Source organism: Musa acuminata, chromosome BXJ1-6 (assembly GCF_036884655.1).
Source record: "Musa acuminata AAA Group cultivar baxijiao chromosome BXJ1-6, Cavendish_Baxijiao_AAA, whole genome shotgun sequence".
NCBI lineage: Eukaryota > Viridiplantae > Streptophyta > Magnoliopsida > Zingiberales > Musaceae > Musa > Musa acuminata.
The window spans coordinates 40,860,081-40,879,786 of NC_088332.1; the positions used below are offsets into that span (position 1 = coordinate 40,860,081).

General features: G+C 34.2%; 1 protein-coding gene across 8 annotated transcripts; it reads right to left on the reverse strand.

Moving 5' to 3' along the window:
- Positions 1–1,080: 1,080 nt before the first annotated feature.
- LOC135677010 (histone H3-like centromeric protein CENH3) lies at positions 1,081–9,354 on the reverse strand. Of its 8 annotated transcripts, none has more exons than XM_065188840.1 (8): positions 9,123–9,354; positions 8,975–9,015; positions 8,840–8,873; positions 8,612–8,748; positions 8,275–8,349; positions 3,202–3,296; positions 2,712–2,822; positions 1,081–1,528 (listed from the first exon to the last, which is right to left on the reverse strand). In XM_065188840.1, the coding sequence occupies exons 1-6, from the start codon at positions 9,283–9,285 to the stop codon at positions 3,246–3,248; spliced, it is 501 nt and encodes a 166-aa protein (XP_065044912.1). In that variant the 5' UTR covers positions 9,286–9,354; the 3' UTR covers positions 1,081–1,528; positions 2,712–2,822; positions 3,202–3,245. The 8 variants fall into 8 exon arrangements, 6 of the variants coding, with proteins under 6 accessions (XP_065044912.1, XP_065044910.1, XP_065044911.1 ...); XM_065188838.1 differs by having other exon boundaries at positions 3,202–3,277; positions 9,123–9,352; XR_010514517.1 differs by lacking the exon at positions 2,712–2,822 and having other exon boundaries at positions 3,202–3,277; positions 8,840–8,896; positions 9,123–9,348.
- Positions 9,355–19,706: the final 10,352 nt, after the last annotated feature.

The window sequence follows — 19,706 nt, forward strand, 5'->3', positions numbered from 1 at the left end:
TCTCACACAGCTTTGCCATACCTCAATATCACATCTTAGCTCATTTGGGAAAACTGTAATTTTATTCATTTTTGAATAAAAAGGAGTAAAACGATTTATTAATCCAGCGCCATTACAAGGGAGAAACTTTTTAGTGATACAAGACTAGACTGCCAAGTACAAAACAATGAGCCAAGTGATTCACAAGAACCAAACAATTCATAACCATGCACTTAAAAATGGTCAAAAAAGTTTGAAAAAATTAGGGGTTTTTATTCTAATTAATTGATATTTTGATTCTACTTCAAAAAAAAAAAAAGAGTGCAAAAGAATAATTGTTGGTTTTGAGGATGAGAGTGTGAATTTATCTTTTTTAATCACTGAGGAGTAATTTTGTTCCACGGTCCTTTGTTGTTTAGTTGATTTTGATACATCTACAAAGATATAAATTGTGATATTAGATTATGTGTCAAAGCTCTATGATTTCAACAAATTAAGTAAAATCTAGTATGTATTTGTTTCTACTATCAAAATGAACGAACGTTGAGACTCTATAATCGATAGATTGAGGTTCTTGATTCTATATATTTGGATCCTCATTGTAGTGTACTACTAATAATCTATGTCATTGATGTATTAGTGTCGTAACAATTCTTGTGTGATCCTCATTAGCAACACGTGTCTAAGGAGCCTCTTGAGGTAATTACAATTGGGACGACATCTAGAGGTTAGAGTATACCAAAACTTTTGCTTACACCATTAACTCACTGTTCTGTATCTAAGAATGACTAAATTAGAAAAAAAAAAAATCAACTATTATCGTACATCTATTAGTCATCAAATCCTCCATAATTAATACAACAAGGTCCCAAATGAAAAATTACACATGGATCCTCGAGCTTCGTGACATACATAAAATATCCTCGAGCTTCATGAGCCTCTGTAAGTGTAAGTGTCATTGAGGCATTTTGAAAGAAAGGAAGAACGAGTTTGTTTAGCTGCTCACGAGCCTCGTTTGCTTAAAATATAACAGAAAATGTGTTATACCATCATAAAGGATTGGCCCAACTACAAAATTATGGCATTAATTCCATCTGTCCATCGAAAACAAAGAATACGTAATCCTTTTTTATTTTTCAAACAAAATAATTATATACAATCGACTTTATATTCATTTCAGAGGCCCCAAAAAAAATGATTATCTCAGATAATTCTTTCTTTTTTTAAATTTTGTGTAGTTCCTATGTATATATGTATTCAAACTCACAAACCTCGTCCAGCTCAAACAAACTCAAAACTCCACAAGTTCGCCTCAAACCACAAAATAGTTTCAGGAGTCAGAAATCAATCAGCTTAGGCTAGTTTTTCCTTTTAGCCTCATGGCATCGATCGATAGCAAACGCGGCCAACCGCTAGTTCTTGAGAGCCTTCTATTTGATTCTGTAAGCGTCCTCTTTTTACGTGGCCAAAAAAGTGAAGAACTTGTTTTTCTCATTTCACCAGTGTCTTCTGCCACAGATCCGCCTTGCTAGCTGTAAATCCTTTTGCTCTGTCGATACATAGATATCAGTATATGAAGAGCGAGCGAGATGGAAAATAAGCGAAGGACAGCAAACACTGTGGAAGTTCATTTTGTTGCAAGAATGTTCAATGGGAATAAATAATTCAAATATTATTGATAAAATTTCGATCGGAGCATAATTGTGTCAATTGCATAATCAGCCTTCTCTAATGCTTGGTCTCAATATATAGCTAGTGAAACTCCTAGCGACGTAACTTGTTCAGCTCATTGGCATTTATATTAGCAACAAGTAAATTCAGACTGATAAAGCAGCATGACCCTTCAAGTTTGACATTTAAAATTGCAACATCCTTCCCCTCCCTCCAGATATAAATGACTTTAATTTAAGTTGCCTCCTAATCATTCTCCAATACACATTGACATAGCTTACTTCGATATTGTTGCTTTATCTAATCACCACAAAGAAAATGAAGCTAATTTGGAAAAGACATATACTTAAGAATCATGCAGCATATATTTCTGTACTATACTTCAAAAGCCAAACAGTTCAAAAGGAAATTTTGATTTCACAAATTGGCAATGGGATAATGGATGATTGAATGTCATCTTCTGATTCCATCACTTTCCTACATGACCGAGAAGATAAATCTTAGTAGATGCCAACTGGTCTTTTTCTCCTTCTTGTCGATGAATTTTTCTCTTTGCAACCCTACGTCTTTAATCAACTAAAGTTCCAGAATTGTTCCTAAAGCTAAATTTTGCACAAAACCTACCTAGATATCCATTAAAGACTGTCCAAGCAAAGAGAATTATCAGACTTTTAAACCAGTAATAAATATCTGGCTACTTACACTTAAGGTGGGATAAACATTTGACATATTGATGTTTCAGACAATCAATACTTATCTGACCTAAAATATTCCTGATCATGCATCTAGGAACAATTAAATGTGACCACAATTGCCTGTAATACAATTGAATTGATAACTATAAGTGAAAATATTTATTGATTCGTTATATGATCTACTACTTTGAGAAATTAAAGACCCTCAGGTTATTCGGAAAAATTCACCGGAAAATTGTAAGCACACATACGAGAAAATTTCATGAAGCTCGCAACAAAATACATGAAAAAGAATCGCAAATTAGGAATCAATGACTCACTTGAATATTAACTCCAATTCTGTAATATACATAATTTTGTCTGTACCTTATGTAAACATATTTATCATCAGGGATACTCTTGGGTGTCTATGTACAGGATCAGGCACACTCAAATGGGTGTGGGGGTGGATCCGGTTATTTTACATTCAAGCAGAGCCTACACAAACAAACATACATGTTTGAGCCTATTGTATGCATGCCCATGCAAATATATACCCATGTCTACTGAATCAAACAACTGTTAATTTGAATTACCATAAGTTGAAAAAACACTTTCCTGAACTTATCTATTTTAGCTGTTTTGAAGATGTTCTTCTCTATTGTGATAGTCTAAAATCACAGTAGAAAACAAGTGAAAGTTGACATTAGACTCTTTCATGTAGAATGTGTCACTTATCTTGAGCTTAAATAACAGCATGTTATATCAGAAAAAAGATAAGAGCAAGCACATTGCCTAAAAGTAGTATTAACCAGAAATATAACATTGTTAGAAGTTATTGCAGTAAAGGACCTTAGTTTGTAGAACAGTAACTTACGGAGTGTAACACGTTTAGCATGAATAGTACACAGATAAGCATCCTCAAACAACCCTTGTATATAAGTTTCTGTTGCCTGAAGCAATTGGACAAATCTAAGAGAAGTATAATTACAATAATAAGTTAATAATGGAAATGAATTTTCAGAAGTCAAGCAGTTCCAATACCACAGAAGCAACTGCTAATAAGATCCTTGATTTTCTTATTTTTCATACACAGAGCATAGTTAAAATTCATGTTTGAAAAGAAATAACCACTGTTAGGAGATAATAGAACCCACCTGCAAGCAAAGTAACTGTTCGAAATCATAAAGATCAACACTTAAACTGAATCATCTTAGCCATAATTCATAGAAACAATTCAAGGAACTTATCAAAGTCACCTGTCTGATCTTCTGCACAATTTCCAACTAACTGTCAACTGGAGGTCAATAACATAATGACTATAAAGAAATGCCCTTAAAAGCCCAAGAAAGTTACTGGTCCTCTTGGCAAAAAATTATACTGCTTTGATGAGTTACTCAAGAAGATTGTGTATGAGAATCCCCTTATATTATGCATGTCCATCTACCAAATCTCTCAAACGATAGTGACCTTATAAAACCAATGTTAAGAAATGTTTCTTCCAGCAAAACATCCTTCAAAATTCAAAATTCTCCACTTATATTGATGGCATTAGAGTTCAGCTAGAAGAATCCTACTTTCCATAAACATCATCCATTAAGCAGATTCACTTTTACAAAATCCTGCCTATACATAAGTCTTAGTGAGCCCACAAATTTTTTATTTGCTTATAGCTCCAAGCCTCTGGCAATAACATGTGACTCATTTTCAGATACTTGCCTCAGTAACAATCATGACATAGAAGTTCAATGTAAATGATTTTAGGTTGTATCCCTTCCCTGTAACCTTCAATAGAAATTTATATATCAGGGGATTGCTATCAGTATGATCAGTTTGTCTGAAGAGAAAGCTCCATAGAAGCTAGAGAGAGAAGCACCACATATTAGGTCAAAGTAATGATGATCAAATGTTAAAGGTCACATCATGAAACTTTTACATGGTCAGAATGATACACTAAAAAACACTGGACAAATAGAAAACCTAGATACATTGACATTATTTAATAGTTAATACCAAGGATTTTAATTTCGAATGGGCGGTACATACCGGTTCGTAAGCAGACCAGTACACGAATCGTCTGCTACCGAGCGATAGCATCGATTGCGACTGTTTCCGTTCCTAAATCAGTCGGTGATGGAGAAGAAAGAAGAGGGAGAAGAAAGAAGAAAACTTGGAGATCCGACACAACGACAAAGTCTCGGCGACGTCGCGGGGAGAAGCGATTTCTTGTCCCCAACAAAAGAAACCAAGCAAGGAGATGCCTTTCTTTTTCTTTTTTTTTTCTTTTTGCGTGGGGAAACGAAGCGACGTCACCGAGGCGACGTTGCCTTTCCCCCTTTTTTTTTTGCACGAGGAAACCGAACGACGTTGCCTTTCACTTTTCTTCTTTTATTGTGCTGGGAAACCGAGAAAATGTCACCTTTCCTCCTTTTTTTTTTTTGCACGGGGAAACCGAGCAACGTCGTCTTTCCCTTTCTTTTTTTTTCGTGGGGAGGAGTCCTAGCGTGGGCAGAACCATCGTGTATATATATATATATATATATATATATCGAGCGGTATACCGAAATGTATCGTTTGGTATACTTGTATCGTACCATACCGAACTGAGCTCGAAACTCCGGTATGATACAAAATTACAAACCTTGGTTGATACCATTGACAACCTAGGAAAATTACATACTCTTAGCGACTGGACTGCCCAATAAACATCCTAGGAGCAATAGAACTAACTTGAAGTGGTTAATAAATAGCACAAACTAAAACAATTCTAGAAGCTTGGTTAGTTCTTCCTAGCAATTGATTTCGATAACCGAAATCATTTAGTGCCTTAAAACTTCTCATCAATGTTTTGAGGAAAGAATTCAAAGTCATCCTCAGAAGGAAAGCTTTTGTAATGTTTTCAATCAAGATGACTAATAGAAGAACAACTAGTGGAACTAAATTTTAAATAGCAACTTGGAAAAAGAGTCATCTTAAAACTCAACCCAGCACAACACATGAGCCTGTGCCCTTAAAGCATCAAGAAGTTTATTAATGTTGCAGTATCCTTGAGCCAGTTTTGCTCAAAAAGATTAAAATCATGAGAGATGTGCAAGAAAGTATGGTTACATTCTGATGTTTCAATTATTGGATTTAATGTGTATGCAAGATGGTGGAGAAAGTTATACAGCCAGCTGAAAAGAAACATTGTACATAATAGCAAGCTATGCGTTTCTTTTAATGTAACATTCCTCTAAGTCCTGATCCCTACATCAAGCTGTGAGCTCATGTTCATGAAAGAAATGATTGTGACTGATGAAGATACTCCATGGAATAGGAAAACAAGTTTAAAAAGCATCAATTCATCATAGAATATTTGTATTCTAATTTAAAGAATCATCTATTAGCACTAATGGTAGGATCAAATTTTCTGGTCTTTTCCAGTAGCAGCAACATATTTTCTGATATCCTATTTTACATTAATGGCAGAACATACAGAAATGTATACCATGTCCAGGGAAAACAAGAATGAAAACAGCTTGATACAGCCCCAACTAAGGATTCTAGTAGAGATTAATATAGGCACAAATTTCAAAGTTTAGGGAATAAGCATTTTTCAAAATATATGTCATAACTACCATTGAGAGTCTTGGATCTAAGTTTGTCAGAACACTCTATGCGCTATAAGGTGTCAAGATCCTTATTTGTCATAGGTGCTAGGCACTTGGCTAAGCAAACCAAAGCATTGACGTTGCAAGTTATAAAAAATAACTAAAAACAAAGATAATAATTAAAAAAAATACTTCAATCCAACGTGAGTTTTATATCATTATACATGCAAAATGATAATCACTAAAACATCAAATTATATGTATTTAACTCACTTCTTTGATATGCATGATTGCTAAAAATATAATTCTGGGTTTAAAAAGTAAATAGATGGTGAAGTTGACATTCACAACTTATATCAATAAATTCAAATATCTCATTATACTTCTCATCATTCCCACCCAAAAGACCTTTTTATGGTTTCCTTGTCTCCATCAGTAGCTTCATGTTTTATTGTCTTCATATTCCCATTGATAGCTTCATACTTATATATTTTAAAAAAAGTTTTAACTTTATGATGAAAATATCTAAAAATTATAACAAAAATATAGTCATGAAATGTCTCTTCATTATACAATGAATCAAGGAAATTTGATGAACAAATCCAAACTCACATGAGTAGGATGACTGATAATAGGTCAGTAGCATGAAACACAAGATTACAAGATAAGAAAAAAAATGATGTGAAAGAGAATAGTTCTGAGGAGTGGTGAAAACAAAAATGAGAAAGGAAGATGATGAGAGGCAAGTAAAGGGTGTCAGAAAGAGCAAAAGAGACGATGATGATAACAAATGAGAGGACAGTAATGAAAGAACAAAGAGGGCATTCAAGAGGGTGGTTAAAAGGGAGGTCAAGAAACACAAGCTCTGAGAAAGTATCAGATACTTTTTTTAAAAAAGACTAAATTCCCCTAAAACCTAAATAAGAGTAATTATATTCAGATGGTCAATAGGAATAAAAAAGGTCCAATTAATAAACCCAACCAACCAAGAGACTTGTTGCCAATTTTAACTATCAAACATGCCAATCCAGTCTGAGTTTAATAATTATGGATATGATTATGCAAAAAGGAAGGGCTAGTGGCAACGACAATTGAACCCCACAGAGAGGGGAGGACAAAGGAAGGAAGGAGGAAAGTGAAAAGAAAAGGAAGTTGGATCATAATGGACAAAGGGAGAAGAAATAATGGTGGCAGACTGATAATAATGGAAATCAGGATTAGGTGGAAAAGACACTAGGGCACACAGAATTTCATTGAGCATGGAGAATTGGTTCGTGCAAAATATGGTCTAGGGGATTGGTATCTAGTTCATCGAGCAAGGTCTAGATAGGATCCAAGTTCGAGTCACTAGGGTTTTAGATCGGCCTTTGGTTCAAGGAGAAGGATGTCAGACTGGGGGAGGAGAGGTGGAAGGGGAGGTATCAGGCTGAGAAATGGATAGGGCATGGAGGGCCTAATAGTCAGAGTAAAGGTTGCTAGAGCTAGTCATGCCTAGGACACCTAGTGCTCAATTGAGGTGCTATGAGACATCTAATTGAAGGCACCTTGCATGGGGCCCATTGAGGTGCTCGGACCTCACCATGCTCTAGTGCCTAAGTGAGCACTCGAGAACATCTTGACATCACTGGTTGACTTTTTAGAAATGTAAGTTGAATGTCTGACCTTTTGGAATTGTGATTCGAGTTACTGTAGTTAATGAAACTTATGATGACATGAGCATATAAATAGGGGCTGGGCTTGCTAATGAAATTCAGAAAAGAAAGAAAATGAAATGTATATCGTATAATTGTCCTCTTAAACTCTCTCCTTTCTTTATTCTCACCTTCTACCCTCTCATCTATCTTCTCTCATCTTCTACTCTCCTCTCCCACTCTCTCATCTCTTTCTACCCCGAGGAGGACCCAACCACCCACAAGAGACCACAATAGGGGTCAGCTAGCACTTACGGATAGCAGCCTCAGCAATTGGTTATGTTATTTTTTTATACTTCCATTTATCCTAGTCAAAATGACGGATATAGCACTCCTTGGGCACATGTTTTGATATTAATCAGCAATAATCTCTTTAGTTCATCTTTGCTCTCTCTCTCTCTATCTCTCTCTCTCTCTCCTATTTGGCTTCTCTCTAATGTATGTTTCTTCATCCTTTAGCTGTCTCTTGTTTGTTGCTTAAACAACACATTCTTTTCTCAAGAAACAAAAAACTCTATAGAAGATGATAATCTTACAGAAGCAGACGACATATTATATGCCAAAACTAATTGATTGAAAATGTTCAAAGCCTACTCAAGAGTTATCATAAAATCATATAAGCAATGAGAAACTAGAAAAACAAAACGTGTAATACAAGTTGATCAGTACCTCCTGAATTGCGATCAGAGCTTCAGGGGTCCAACGAGATACATATTTTGAATAGAAATTAGTAATCTCCCTTACCTACAACCAAACAAAATGCTTGAAATAATATACCCGAGAACCACAAGATATGTTATCCCAGATCAGTGACAGAATAGGAAAGCACAAAGTAACGTGTCTAAAAGTGAAATATCAATATAATCAATCCTGAGTGACAGGGGAAAAAAAAAAACTTTAAAACCACAAGCGTTGCCAGTATTCCTAACAAATTTGTTTGCCACATGGAATAACATTGATTCGACCGAACCATAATAAGCAAGAGGAGCTCCAGGCTGGTACTAACAAGTCTGACAAAGGGAGCCATAGGAATAAGCAGCTTCCATGACTTCTGAAGCCTCCGGATCTCACGGAGTGCCATAACCCCTGGTCTGTGCCTGTAACGCCGCCGTGATTGGCTTGGAGTCCCTGCTTTGTAAGGGTCTTTACTATAATCGAAGTATCAACCCTAATAGCAAAAGCAGCGAAAGCAAGCAGATAATAAGCAAATAGGAAACCGGAAGCAATCGCTTACCTTGAGGCGCGTCTGATTCGCTCGTCCTCTTCCCCTACTCGCATATATTCCCAAAATCTACAGCCAATATATCCCCATAAAAAAGAACAAAGCCAATGAAGAACACTGAAAAAAGAAAAAGAACCATAGTCTCACACGAGCGGAGCGAGAAGATGTCGCCGGTGAACTCCCTCCCGCTGCGCAAAAAAATCGGAGGATTAGGGTTTTACTGATCGATAGCGGACGAGCACGCGCGCGGGAGAGCGAGAGGCGGAAAGGAAAGAGATAGAGAATAGAGAGATACCCATCGACTGCTGATGCTGCTTCGTGCGTTTGCGGGACCTGCTCGGGAGTTGCTTCGTTCTCCCCATTACTGCCACTGTGTGAGAGAGAGAGAGAGGGGGGGAACTCCTCGGAGGAAGAGAGCGACCGTCGCGGGGGGTTTTGGCTCCAGGCTTTTGGGGCATAAAGATACACACACGTCTTTGTAGAGACTAGACCAGGGGCGTTAGCGGCATGTTGTTGATCCGGGAGATATGTGAGAGATAGAACCTGACGCTACTACAGTGAGGCACCGAGATATGTTGTTGGTACACGTAATAATTCCTTGACCGTCAATCGCATCTTAAGAATGGACACCAATCTTTCATGTTCATGCTAGCGTATATATTAAAAAGATTTTAACGAATATATTTTTAATATATTTTTTATAAGACTTGAATCTTTTGAGTTCATACTAGCTTAGATATCAAAGATATTTTATTGGATATATTCTTAATATAATTTTTTTTCAGGACTTTCGAGTTTGATAGAATCTTTCGAATTCATAGGTATCAAAAATATTTTATCAGATATATTCTTAATATAATTTTTTTACAGAACTCTTTCGATGTTGATAAAATCTTTAGAGTTCATACTAGCTTAGGTATTGAAAATATTTTATCGGATATATATTTTTAATATAATTTTTTTATAGGACTATTGAATCTTTCGAGTTTAACTAGCTTAGGTATCAAAAAGATTTTCTCGAATATATTCTTAATGTAATTTTTTTACAGGACTCTTTTGAGATTGATAGAATCTTTAGAGTTAATACTAGCTTAGGTATTGAAAAGATTTTATCAGATATGTTTTTAATGTAATTTTTTTATAGGACTCTAAACTCAATCTTTCGATTTCATAATAGCTTAGGCATCAAAAATATTTTATCGAATATTTCTTAATTAATTTTTTTACAAGACTCTTTCGAGATTGATAAAATCTTTAGAGTTTATACTAATAAGTATCGAAAAGATTTTATCATATATGTTTTTAATGTAATTTTTTTTATAGGACTCTAACCTGAATCTTCCGAGTTCATACTAGCTTAGATATCAAAAAGATTTTATCGAATATGTTCTTAATGTAATTTTTTTACAAGACTCTTTCAAGGTTGATAGAATCTTTCAAGTTCATACTATCTTAGGTATCAAAAAGATTTTATCGGATATGTTCTTAATGTAATTTTTTTACAAGACTCTTTCGAGGTTGATAGAATCTTCAGAGTTCATACTAGCTTAGGTATCGAAAAGATTTTATCGGATATATTTTTAATATAATTTTTTTACAGGACTCTAAACTGAATCTTTCGAGTTCATACTAGTTTAAGTATCAAAAAGACGGATATGTTCTTAATGTAATTTTTTTTACAGGACTCTTTCAAGGTTGATAGAATCTTTCGAGTTTATACTAGCTTATGTATCGAAAGGATTTTATCGGATATGTTTTTAATGTAATTTTTTATAGGACTCTAAACTAAATCTTTCAAGTTCATACTAGCTTAGGTATTAAAAAGATTTTATCGGATATGTTCTTAATATAATTCTTTTAAAGGACTCTTTCGAGGTTGATAAAATCTTTCAAGTTCATACTATCTTAGGTATTGAAAAGTTTTATCAAATATATTTTTAATATAATTTTTTTATAGCACTCTTTAAGGTTGATAGAATCTTTCGAGTTCATACTAGCTTAGGTATTAAAAAGATTTTATCGGATATGTTCTTAATGTAATTGTTTTTTAAAGGACTCTTTCAAGATTGATAAAATCTTTCAAGTTTATACTAGCTTATGTATCAAAAAGATTTTATCGGATATATTTTTAATATAATTTTTTTATAGGACTCTAAACTAAATCTTTCAAGTTCATACTAGCTTAGGTATCAAAAAGATTTTATCGGATATATTTTTAATGTAATTTTTTTATAGGACTCTTTCAATGTTGATAGAATCTTTCAAGTTCATACTATCTTATGTATCGAAAAGATTTTATTAGATATGTTTTTAATATAATTTTTTTATAGGACTCTAAACTAAATCTTTCAAGTTTATACTAGCTTAGGTATCAAAAAGATTTTATCGAATATATTCTTAATGTAATTTTTTTACAGGACTCTTTCGAGATTGATAGAATCTTTAGAGTTCATACTAACATAGGTATTAAAAAGATTTTATCAGTTATGTTTTTAATGTAATTTTTTTAAAGGACTCAAAACTGAATCTTTCGAGTTCATAATAGCTTAGGTATCAAAAAGATTTTATCGAATATGTTCTTAATATAATTTTTTTATATGACTCTTTCGAGGTTGATAAAATCTTTAGAGTTTATACTAGCTTAGGTATCGAAAAGATTTTATCAGATATGTTTTTAATATAAATTTTTTATAGGACTCTAAACTGAATCTTCCGAGTTTATACTAGCTTAGGTGTCGAAAAAATTTTATCGGATATGTTCTTAATGTAATTTTTTTACAGGACTCTTTCGAGGTTGATGGAATCTTTCAAGTTTATACTATCTTAGGTTTCGAAAAAAATTTATCATATATATTATTAATGTAATTTTTTTACAAGACTCTTTCAAGGTTGATAGAATCTTTAGAGTTCATACTAGCTTAGGTATCAAAAAGATTTTATCATATATGTTTTTAATATAATTTTTTTATAGGACTCTAAATTGAATCTTTCGAGTTCATATTAGCTTAGGTATCAAAAAGATTTTACCGGATATGTCCTTAATATAATTATTTTTACAGGACTCTTTCGAGGTTGATAGAATCTTTCGAGTTTATATTAGGTTATGTATCGAAAGGATTTTATCGGATATGTTTTTAATGTAATTTTTTTATAGGACTCTAAATTGAATCTTTCAAGTTCATACTAGCTTAGTATCAAAAAGATTTTATCAAATATATTCTTAATGTAATTTTTTTATAGGACTCTTTCGAGGTTGATAGAATCTTTCAAGTTCATACTATCTTAGGTATCGAAAAGATTTTATCAAATATATTTTTAATGTAATTTTTTTATAGAACTCTAAACTGAATCTTCCGAATTCATACAAGCTTAGGTATCAAAAAGATTTTATCGGATATGTTCTTAATGTAATTTTTTTACAGGACTCTTTCGAGGTTGATAGAATCTTTTAAGTTCATACTATCTTAGGTATCGAAAAGATTTTATCGGATATGTTCTTAATGTAATTTTTTTACAGGACTCTTTTGAGGTTGATAGAATCTTTAGAGTTCATACTAGCTTAGGTATCGAAAAGATTTTATCAGATATGTTTTTAGTATAATTTTTTTATAGGACTCTAAATTGAATCTTTTGAGTTCATACTAGCTTAGGTATCAAAAAAAATTTATCGGATATGTTCTTAATGTCAATTTTTTTACAGGAATCTAAACTCCTAATTTTTTTGACACCTTAACCTAAGATAGTATCATGATTGGCTCCGTAACCCTATATTTATCGAGCAACTGAATATATCATAATAATTATATCGTTAATGGATCTCATACATACTCGTAACGTGGATTGCTGACATAACTATGTTCCTTTGAAAAGAAATAATGGTTACTCATGTGAGTTTGAATGTTTTCTCAAGCTTATGCAAATTAGGTTGGTAATTATTGGATTCAATCTAATCGTTGGATTATGAACCAAACCTAGTATTTGTAATATAATTGTTTTCATCCTTATTCTACATAAGACTATTCCTTTGACTCATCTTGTCTCAATCTCATACACAAATATCTCAAAAACAAAAATTTTCTTTTATCAAACAACACACGAGCTCTTTCATAGCATCTAATTTTTTTCTCATTGAGTTATGTTTTATATTTCTAAAGGAGAAGACCCAAATTTGTTAAATGATTCATAATTGTTATTAATCTTGGTAAAAAATGTTCTTGAAAACTTCTTACATGGAATTTCACCTTTAATCAAATTGACATGTTAAACTAATTTTATATTTTTCACTAAATCAAAACATGGGCTATATACATCTACACACAAAATTTGATAGTGTCATCCTTATTGATTTTGACTAGGAAAACATGTAGAGAAAATCCTAAGGTGAGGTAGATTTTTTTTTCGGCAAATGGTATGGGGTGAAGGTATGTTTTTAATTTTATGACATCATAATGATCCAACAAGATTTGTACCAATTAAGATAATAAGCATTTTTTTAAAAATGTATAGGATTATATTTTGAACCTTCAATTGAAATCATCTTTTAGTTTTTCTTATGTAGATTAAATTTTAGATCAAATTATCTAATGAAACCTGACATGTAAAATAATAAGAAGATATCAAGTAACTTAGTTGATAAAAAATATGAGTAGTTTGTTTCTTTTTAAAGATATCAAGTAACTTAGTTGATAAGGATTTTATATACCCTTTTATGATCAAAATTCAACAAAATAACTAAATAATATGAAAAAAAAATTAAAGATGAAATCTTTCCTTATAGAGGATATTGAAGAACGAACATGTAATAGACAATTCAATAACACTATAACAAAAAAATTTTATGCTCTAAAATAAATTATATATAATGCAATCAGTCCCCAAATGATTGAGCATTCAAGGTCAAAAATCTTTGATAGAAGATTAGCTAATCAGTTAGTCCTTTACATAGTTCAGTAGTAAGTACACAAAGGATAAGGATTTCAAGTTCCTAATCGTTTCCAATGTAAAGAGATGACAGTGCAAAAACTTCCGGCTATTCAATTTAACATAAGACATAGTTGCACAAAACAATATTATTTTTCCCTATGATGAGAGGGTGTGCTCTCCCTGGATTGCAGGAAGTGGAAAGCTGACTTATCAATAACCTAACCTTGATATGGAACGACCACAACCATTTATCATCACGAGATATGTCAAATCAATTCACATCACAAGAGCTTAAAACCAAAACATTTATGAATTACGTTGAAAGTATTTGAATCCCATGAAATCAATTGATGAGTTTATGAACTAATAAACGTTTAAGATAAATGACACATAGAAAAAACTTCGATCATCGACTTTAATCATTGAAAGATAAATTATTGAAGCAGAAGAATCAGACGTTGGGCTAGAGAGCATCATGTCAGAGATTGGACGTCGGACCAGAGGATTGGTTGACGTGCCGGAGGATGGACTTCATGCCATGAGTTCGGGCATCGGCTCGGAAGGATCGGATATTGCGCCAAGAAGATCAAACGTTGTGGGAGATTAACATATCGATGGATCGAGCAATGCGTCGAAGGAAAGGACGATACACCGGTGGTTCGAACGAAGTGTTGGATGAACAAATGACATGCTAGACAATGTGCTAAAGGCTTCATGATTGTAATTAGAGTTGTTAAGTCTTGATCAAAGTCGTTTAGAGTGTAATTGAGTTGGTTTTGGAGTATAACCATGCCAACTTGATTAGGAGCCCTTTGGACCTGAACTAGGGTGGAATTAGGCCTATTGGAAGGCCAATTCAGTGACTTGGGGTTAGGTTGGGTAGTGGCACCACTAGGCTTAAGCGATGGTACTGCTTGTGAGCCGGAAAACACTATTTTTTCGAGACCCCAATAATAGTACCACCTAGTGGTACCACTAGGCTCAAGCGATGGTACCGCTCGAGAGCCGAAAATCACTATTTGTGTTTTTTCGGGAACCTCAATGATAGTACCGCTAAGTGTCGGTGGTGGTACCATCGGGCGATGGTAGTACCGCCTAGATTGGCGATGGTACCACTAGAGTCTAGATTCCCAAGCTTTGTTCGGTGGTAATACTACCCGGTGTCGATGATAGTACCATCAGTACCTCGAAAATTCATGGATTTAAATTTTTGACTCTATTTTTGAAGTCATTTAGGATCTATAAATAACCCACTCATGTTTGCTTGATGGAACAAAAAAATTTTAGCATAAAAATATTGTAAACTCTCTTGAAAATGTGTTGAGCTTCTTCCTTCTTGAGTATAGATGTTATAATAAGGAGGTGTGAGGTCTTGTGTAAAAGAGAGGAAGGTGTAAAGGCCTAATGTCCCTAATTTCTAAAATTTTTATATTTATAAATAGGTCCTTAGATTTTATAAATAGCTTCTATGCAGGTCCAATCTAATCTTATTCAATAAATTAAAAAATGATAACGATGAGATTTATATTTAGTTTACTTGAGGAATGAAGTAGAAATAGGATCATTCCTCTAGTTAAAAGTGATTTGAAAGTATTATTCTATTAACGAAACTATTTGGGAGCTAGAGAAGAAAATAAAAAAAACTTATTCTCATCTTTTTCATCCAAGGATGTATGATCAGTTTAGAGAACTAAATTTTGGGGGAGAGCGTAATGTCTCTTATTTTTGAAATTTATGTAAGGACCTATTTGTAAAATATGAGGATCTATTTATAAATATAAAAATTTTAATGATTAAATTGTTTAAATTTAAAAATGGTAATTTTTATTTCACCGCCTCCGGTGCACCTCTATTTCCCGCATGAGGAAATAGCCAGAGGTGTGGTGCATCGGGGAGGAGGAGAGAAGAAGAAGAGAAGAAGAAGAAGAGGAGAAGAGAGGAAAGAAGAAGAAGAGAGAAAGGAGGCTTCGACTAGGAGAGGAAGAAGAGAAGGGAAAGAAGAAGAGGTTGCGGTTGGGAAAGAAAGAAGAGGAAGGAAAAAGAGAATGAGAGGAATAAAGGAAGAAGTGGAAGGGGCTTGAGGCTAGGGCTGCGGTTGGGAGAGAAGAAGAAGAGGAAGAAGAGAAGGGGAGGAAGAAGAGGTTGCGGCTGGGAAAGAAGAAGAGGAAGGAAAAAGAGAAGGAGAGGAAGGAAGGAAGAAGTGGAAGGGGCCTGCAGCTAGGTCTATGGTTGGGAGAGAAAGAAAGAGAGGAAGAAGAGGCTGCGGTTGGGAGTAGAAGAAGGGGAAGGAAGAAGAGGAAGAGGGCTATGATTGCAGCTGTGGGACAGAGAAGGAGAAGAAGAAGAGGAGGGGGAGAGGGGAGAGCAGGTGACTGCACCCCTCTACATTCTGCGCAAGTTACAATCGTGGAGGAAGAAAAAAAGGATAGGAGAAGAAAAGCAAAAAATAGGGAGAAGAGGAGAAGGAGGAAGAGGAGAAGAAGGATTTGAGCTTAAAATTTATTTGGATTATAATCTTTGAAAGACATGTGTTCTAATCCATTTGTACTGTAATTCTAATATCCACTTTTTCCTTGATTATGAGAAATTTGAATAATTCTAGTTTTACAATATGATATCTCTCTTGTTTGGATGTAAAGATTTGAATCCAAAATTTTTTTTGAGGTTCTAATATTTTTACCTTATTTTAGTTATAACTCTCCGCATCAATTTTCAATTTAGATAAAACCTATTTGATCTGAATCTAGACTCATAAATCTTTTTTTTTATAACTTACGTAAAGGTTTTAGAGAAAATTTTCTTAACCAAACATCTAATTAAATCGACCCTATAAATTTAGTAAGATAGAGATCGAAATTTCTAGCCTTTGTTACTAAATTGTTTGTAACTATATGTTGGAAACTCTAATTTATGTAAAACATGTTTTGTTAAAAATAGACTCATTTCAATTAATCCTATCGATTCGATAAATTCTGACCGCTCTATACTAAATTATTTGTAACTCCCTATTAGAAATTAAAACCTTTATAAATCTATATTTATTTGAAAGTAGACTGATATAGATTTCTAATGATATCTTTGTTGAGTAATTTGGAGTATAATTAATTATCAAAATAATTCATGTCTCTCAAATTCTATAAGAATCGAGTTTTTGTCGATTTCGTCTATTCTTGTTTCGTTCCCTTTAGAAATTGATTTCTACTAATTTTTTTTAATTGAGCTTTATATTATTACTTTAGATTTTTATATGCTCTCGTCCTTAAATTATTTATATGCTTGAATATATTAATTAAAGTTTCTGTTTGCATTGCATTGTTTCATATAGGCACATGTATATTTCGTTATTTCACATGTATTTCTGATTTATACCAATTTTATTATTTACAATGTCCTTTTATACTATGGTGTTTATGGGATAATGTGAAATTTTACTAAAAATGATAAAGGGAGTTATACTTAGAGCCCACGATACTCTATCGACCCCCTATGATTTCACTCAAACGTGAGTGGATGGAGCTCCTAAACATGGGAGACTTATGTTTGGTGGTCATCTAAAAATATATGGATCATATTATGTGTAATCTCACTTCACCCTTTACATTTTTTATATGATATCTAAAGCATTGCTTATATGTTTCTATATGCGCTTTGGATAAGAATGAAATACATGCAATATCATATATGACATATAAGCTTATGTTTATTATTTGTTCACTTGATATGCTCTGAAATATTTCGTACGTCATTGATATGCTCATAAATATTCTTATACTTTTGATATATACCTAAATGCTTCTTATACTAATGATATTCTCTTGTTACCTTTCCTCTATTGTTATGCTAATGATATATGCCTAAAAGTTAGGGCGGAAGGTTACCCTTGAATGGACTTTATGTTGATGGGCCTGCAACTAATAGCCAACATTGTGGTTGGGCTTACCTCCATCAACCCTGAAGAGCAGATTCATCCACTAAGAAGGTTAGCTCTCTCTGCTAGATAGAACTTTGCTTCAGATCTGATCAGTTTGTATGCAATATACTGTCGATGCAAAGGAATGGAGAGCATTGGTCTTAGAGCACTGTTGGTTCCTTTAAATCCATGAATTCAGTGCACTTGTTCCACTTGAACGCAGATGTGTTCATCAGTAAGATTCAAGGGGTTCACAGGTGTAGCTCCCAGGAGAGGCAAAGGCTGTCAGGTCATGAAGAAGAGAAGCCCTTTCTGGAGCAGCAACATCAGCATGGTCCCCATTCGACGAACAAAGAGAGAAGACAATGATGCTGTCGTTGCTTGGGCTAACAATAGCTCATCATATCTCTGTTCACGAGTCAAGGGCTGGCCTGCATGCCACACAGCTTGCATCATTTCTGCATGCTTTCCTCCTCCTCCTCCTCCTCAGATCTCCTCCTTAGTTTTGATGCATGCTTGGCCAACTTGCCCATCTTTGTGAAGTGCACACCAACCTGCTCTCCTGGCGTTAACCTTGACATCTGTTCATGGTGTTTTGCCACGAGATCTTGGTGAAGCATCATGCAGTGTGTGGTGCAAGCAAATGCAACTTTCTATCCCCTTCAACAGTTCCAAGTTTTGTCCTAAAGCATCTTCTTGGCAACTTTCTATGTGTTTGTTGGATCAACAATGAACACTGCAGGAATCCAGTTACAGCTTCGGTGTGTGTGGCATCCTTTCTTACATGCTTTGGACACATCACCGTACATAGGATTCCAATCCGGTGTGTGGCCTTCTTTCTGGAAAACAAGAAGGATCAGATGCGAGAACAAAAAACAAAAACAAAGGCAGGACAAAAGTGTGCGAGAGAGATGAGAGTTGGCTGCTAAAAGCTAATCACATCTGGCCAGCGACTGCAAAAGTTAGCACAGTGATCACCAAAGATTGACAGCAGCCTTATCCTGTGTGCACTGATCTACCTGAAGTCCTTCACCTTCTGTTAAATGTCTCTCTACTTCCTGAAACCAAAGACTATCTAAATCCAAGCCTGAAGTACTTTCGATAACAGTTCTCCCTACCTTTCTCGACACAAATCCTTCTCGCTCAGCAGAAATCGCAAGAGATAAAGCTAAAGTCGTCTTCCTCGATGAACATTTCTCCAAGAGTGAATATTATGCATGCTTTGGTTGGGACTGTGACATGACTTCTTTTTCTTGGTTTTCATACATGGAAGCAAATGGGCTGATGGAGGAAGCGTGGGTTGCGATCTGTACGACGACTTTGCCGCTTTAGCTTTTTATCGCCAGGAGAGACGCGTGCCTTCACGAACTGCTTCACGTCTCTTTGTCGTTCTTTCCACAGATATATAATATGTAACCCTAATTGTAAAGAATCTCAATAATCTTCATAGGTTTATATATATATATATATATATATATATATGTTTTATTCTAATTTTGAAGGACTTATCAGCATATTAAGACTCCTAAAACCAAATATTCTCAAATGTAGAAGAGATTGTCATCTACCATATAAGACTTTTCCATCTTTAAATATAGAATTCAACACATGACAGGCAATAGCTTTATATAATGAACACTTCAATATAATTTTGGTTGGCTTGATTTCTTTTTAAGTGGATTGCTGAAAAGCCCTCAAAAGTAGCTTTCCATTTGGTCATTGTATTGTTTTATTTTCTTGAAATGCTTTTGATGGTACAAAAAAATATAAACAAATTTATTGGACCTTTTTAGTATTCGATTATTAGAGAAAAACTAAAATTTCAGAAAGTATCTATCGGTTTATAAAGAACAAATAATTTAGTTTTCATTTCCTCGGGAGGAGTCGACTAATAACTCATATTTAGAAGAGAATGACGAGTCTCATGATTCGCACGTTGATCATCGAGATCGCTAAACATCAAGGAAGGAAGAAAGCGAATCTATGTGAAGCTTAAAGAAATAAAAAGTGGATGTAAGATGTCATCATCTGAATCACCGTGACCTG

Coding starts and splice junctions, on each gene's coding strand:
- LOC135677010 (XM_065188835.1), bottom strand. CDS start 9,285: ATGCCCCAAAAGCCTGGAGCCAAAACCCCCCGCGACGGTCGCTCTCTT. Junction 8,874..8,974: donor CATCTTCTCGCTCCGCTCGT/GTGAGACTATGG, acceptor ATATGCGAGTAG/GGGAAGAGGACGAGCGAATC. Junction 8,749..8,839: donor CGAATCAGACGCGCCTCAAG/GTAAGCGATTGC, acceptor ATTATAGTAAAG/ACCCTTACAAAGCAGGGACT.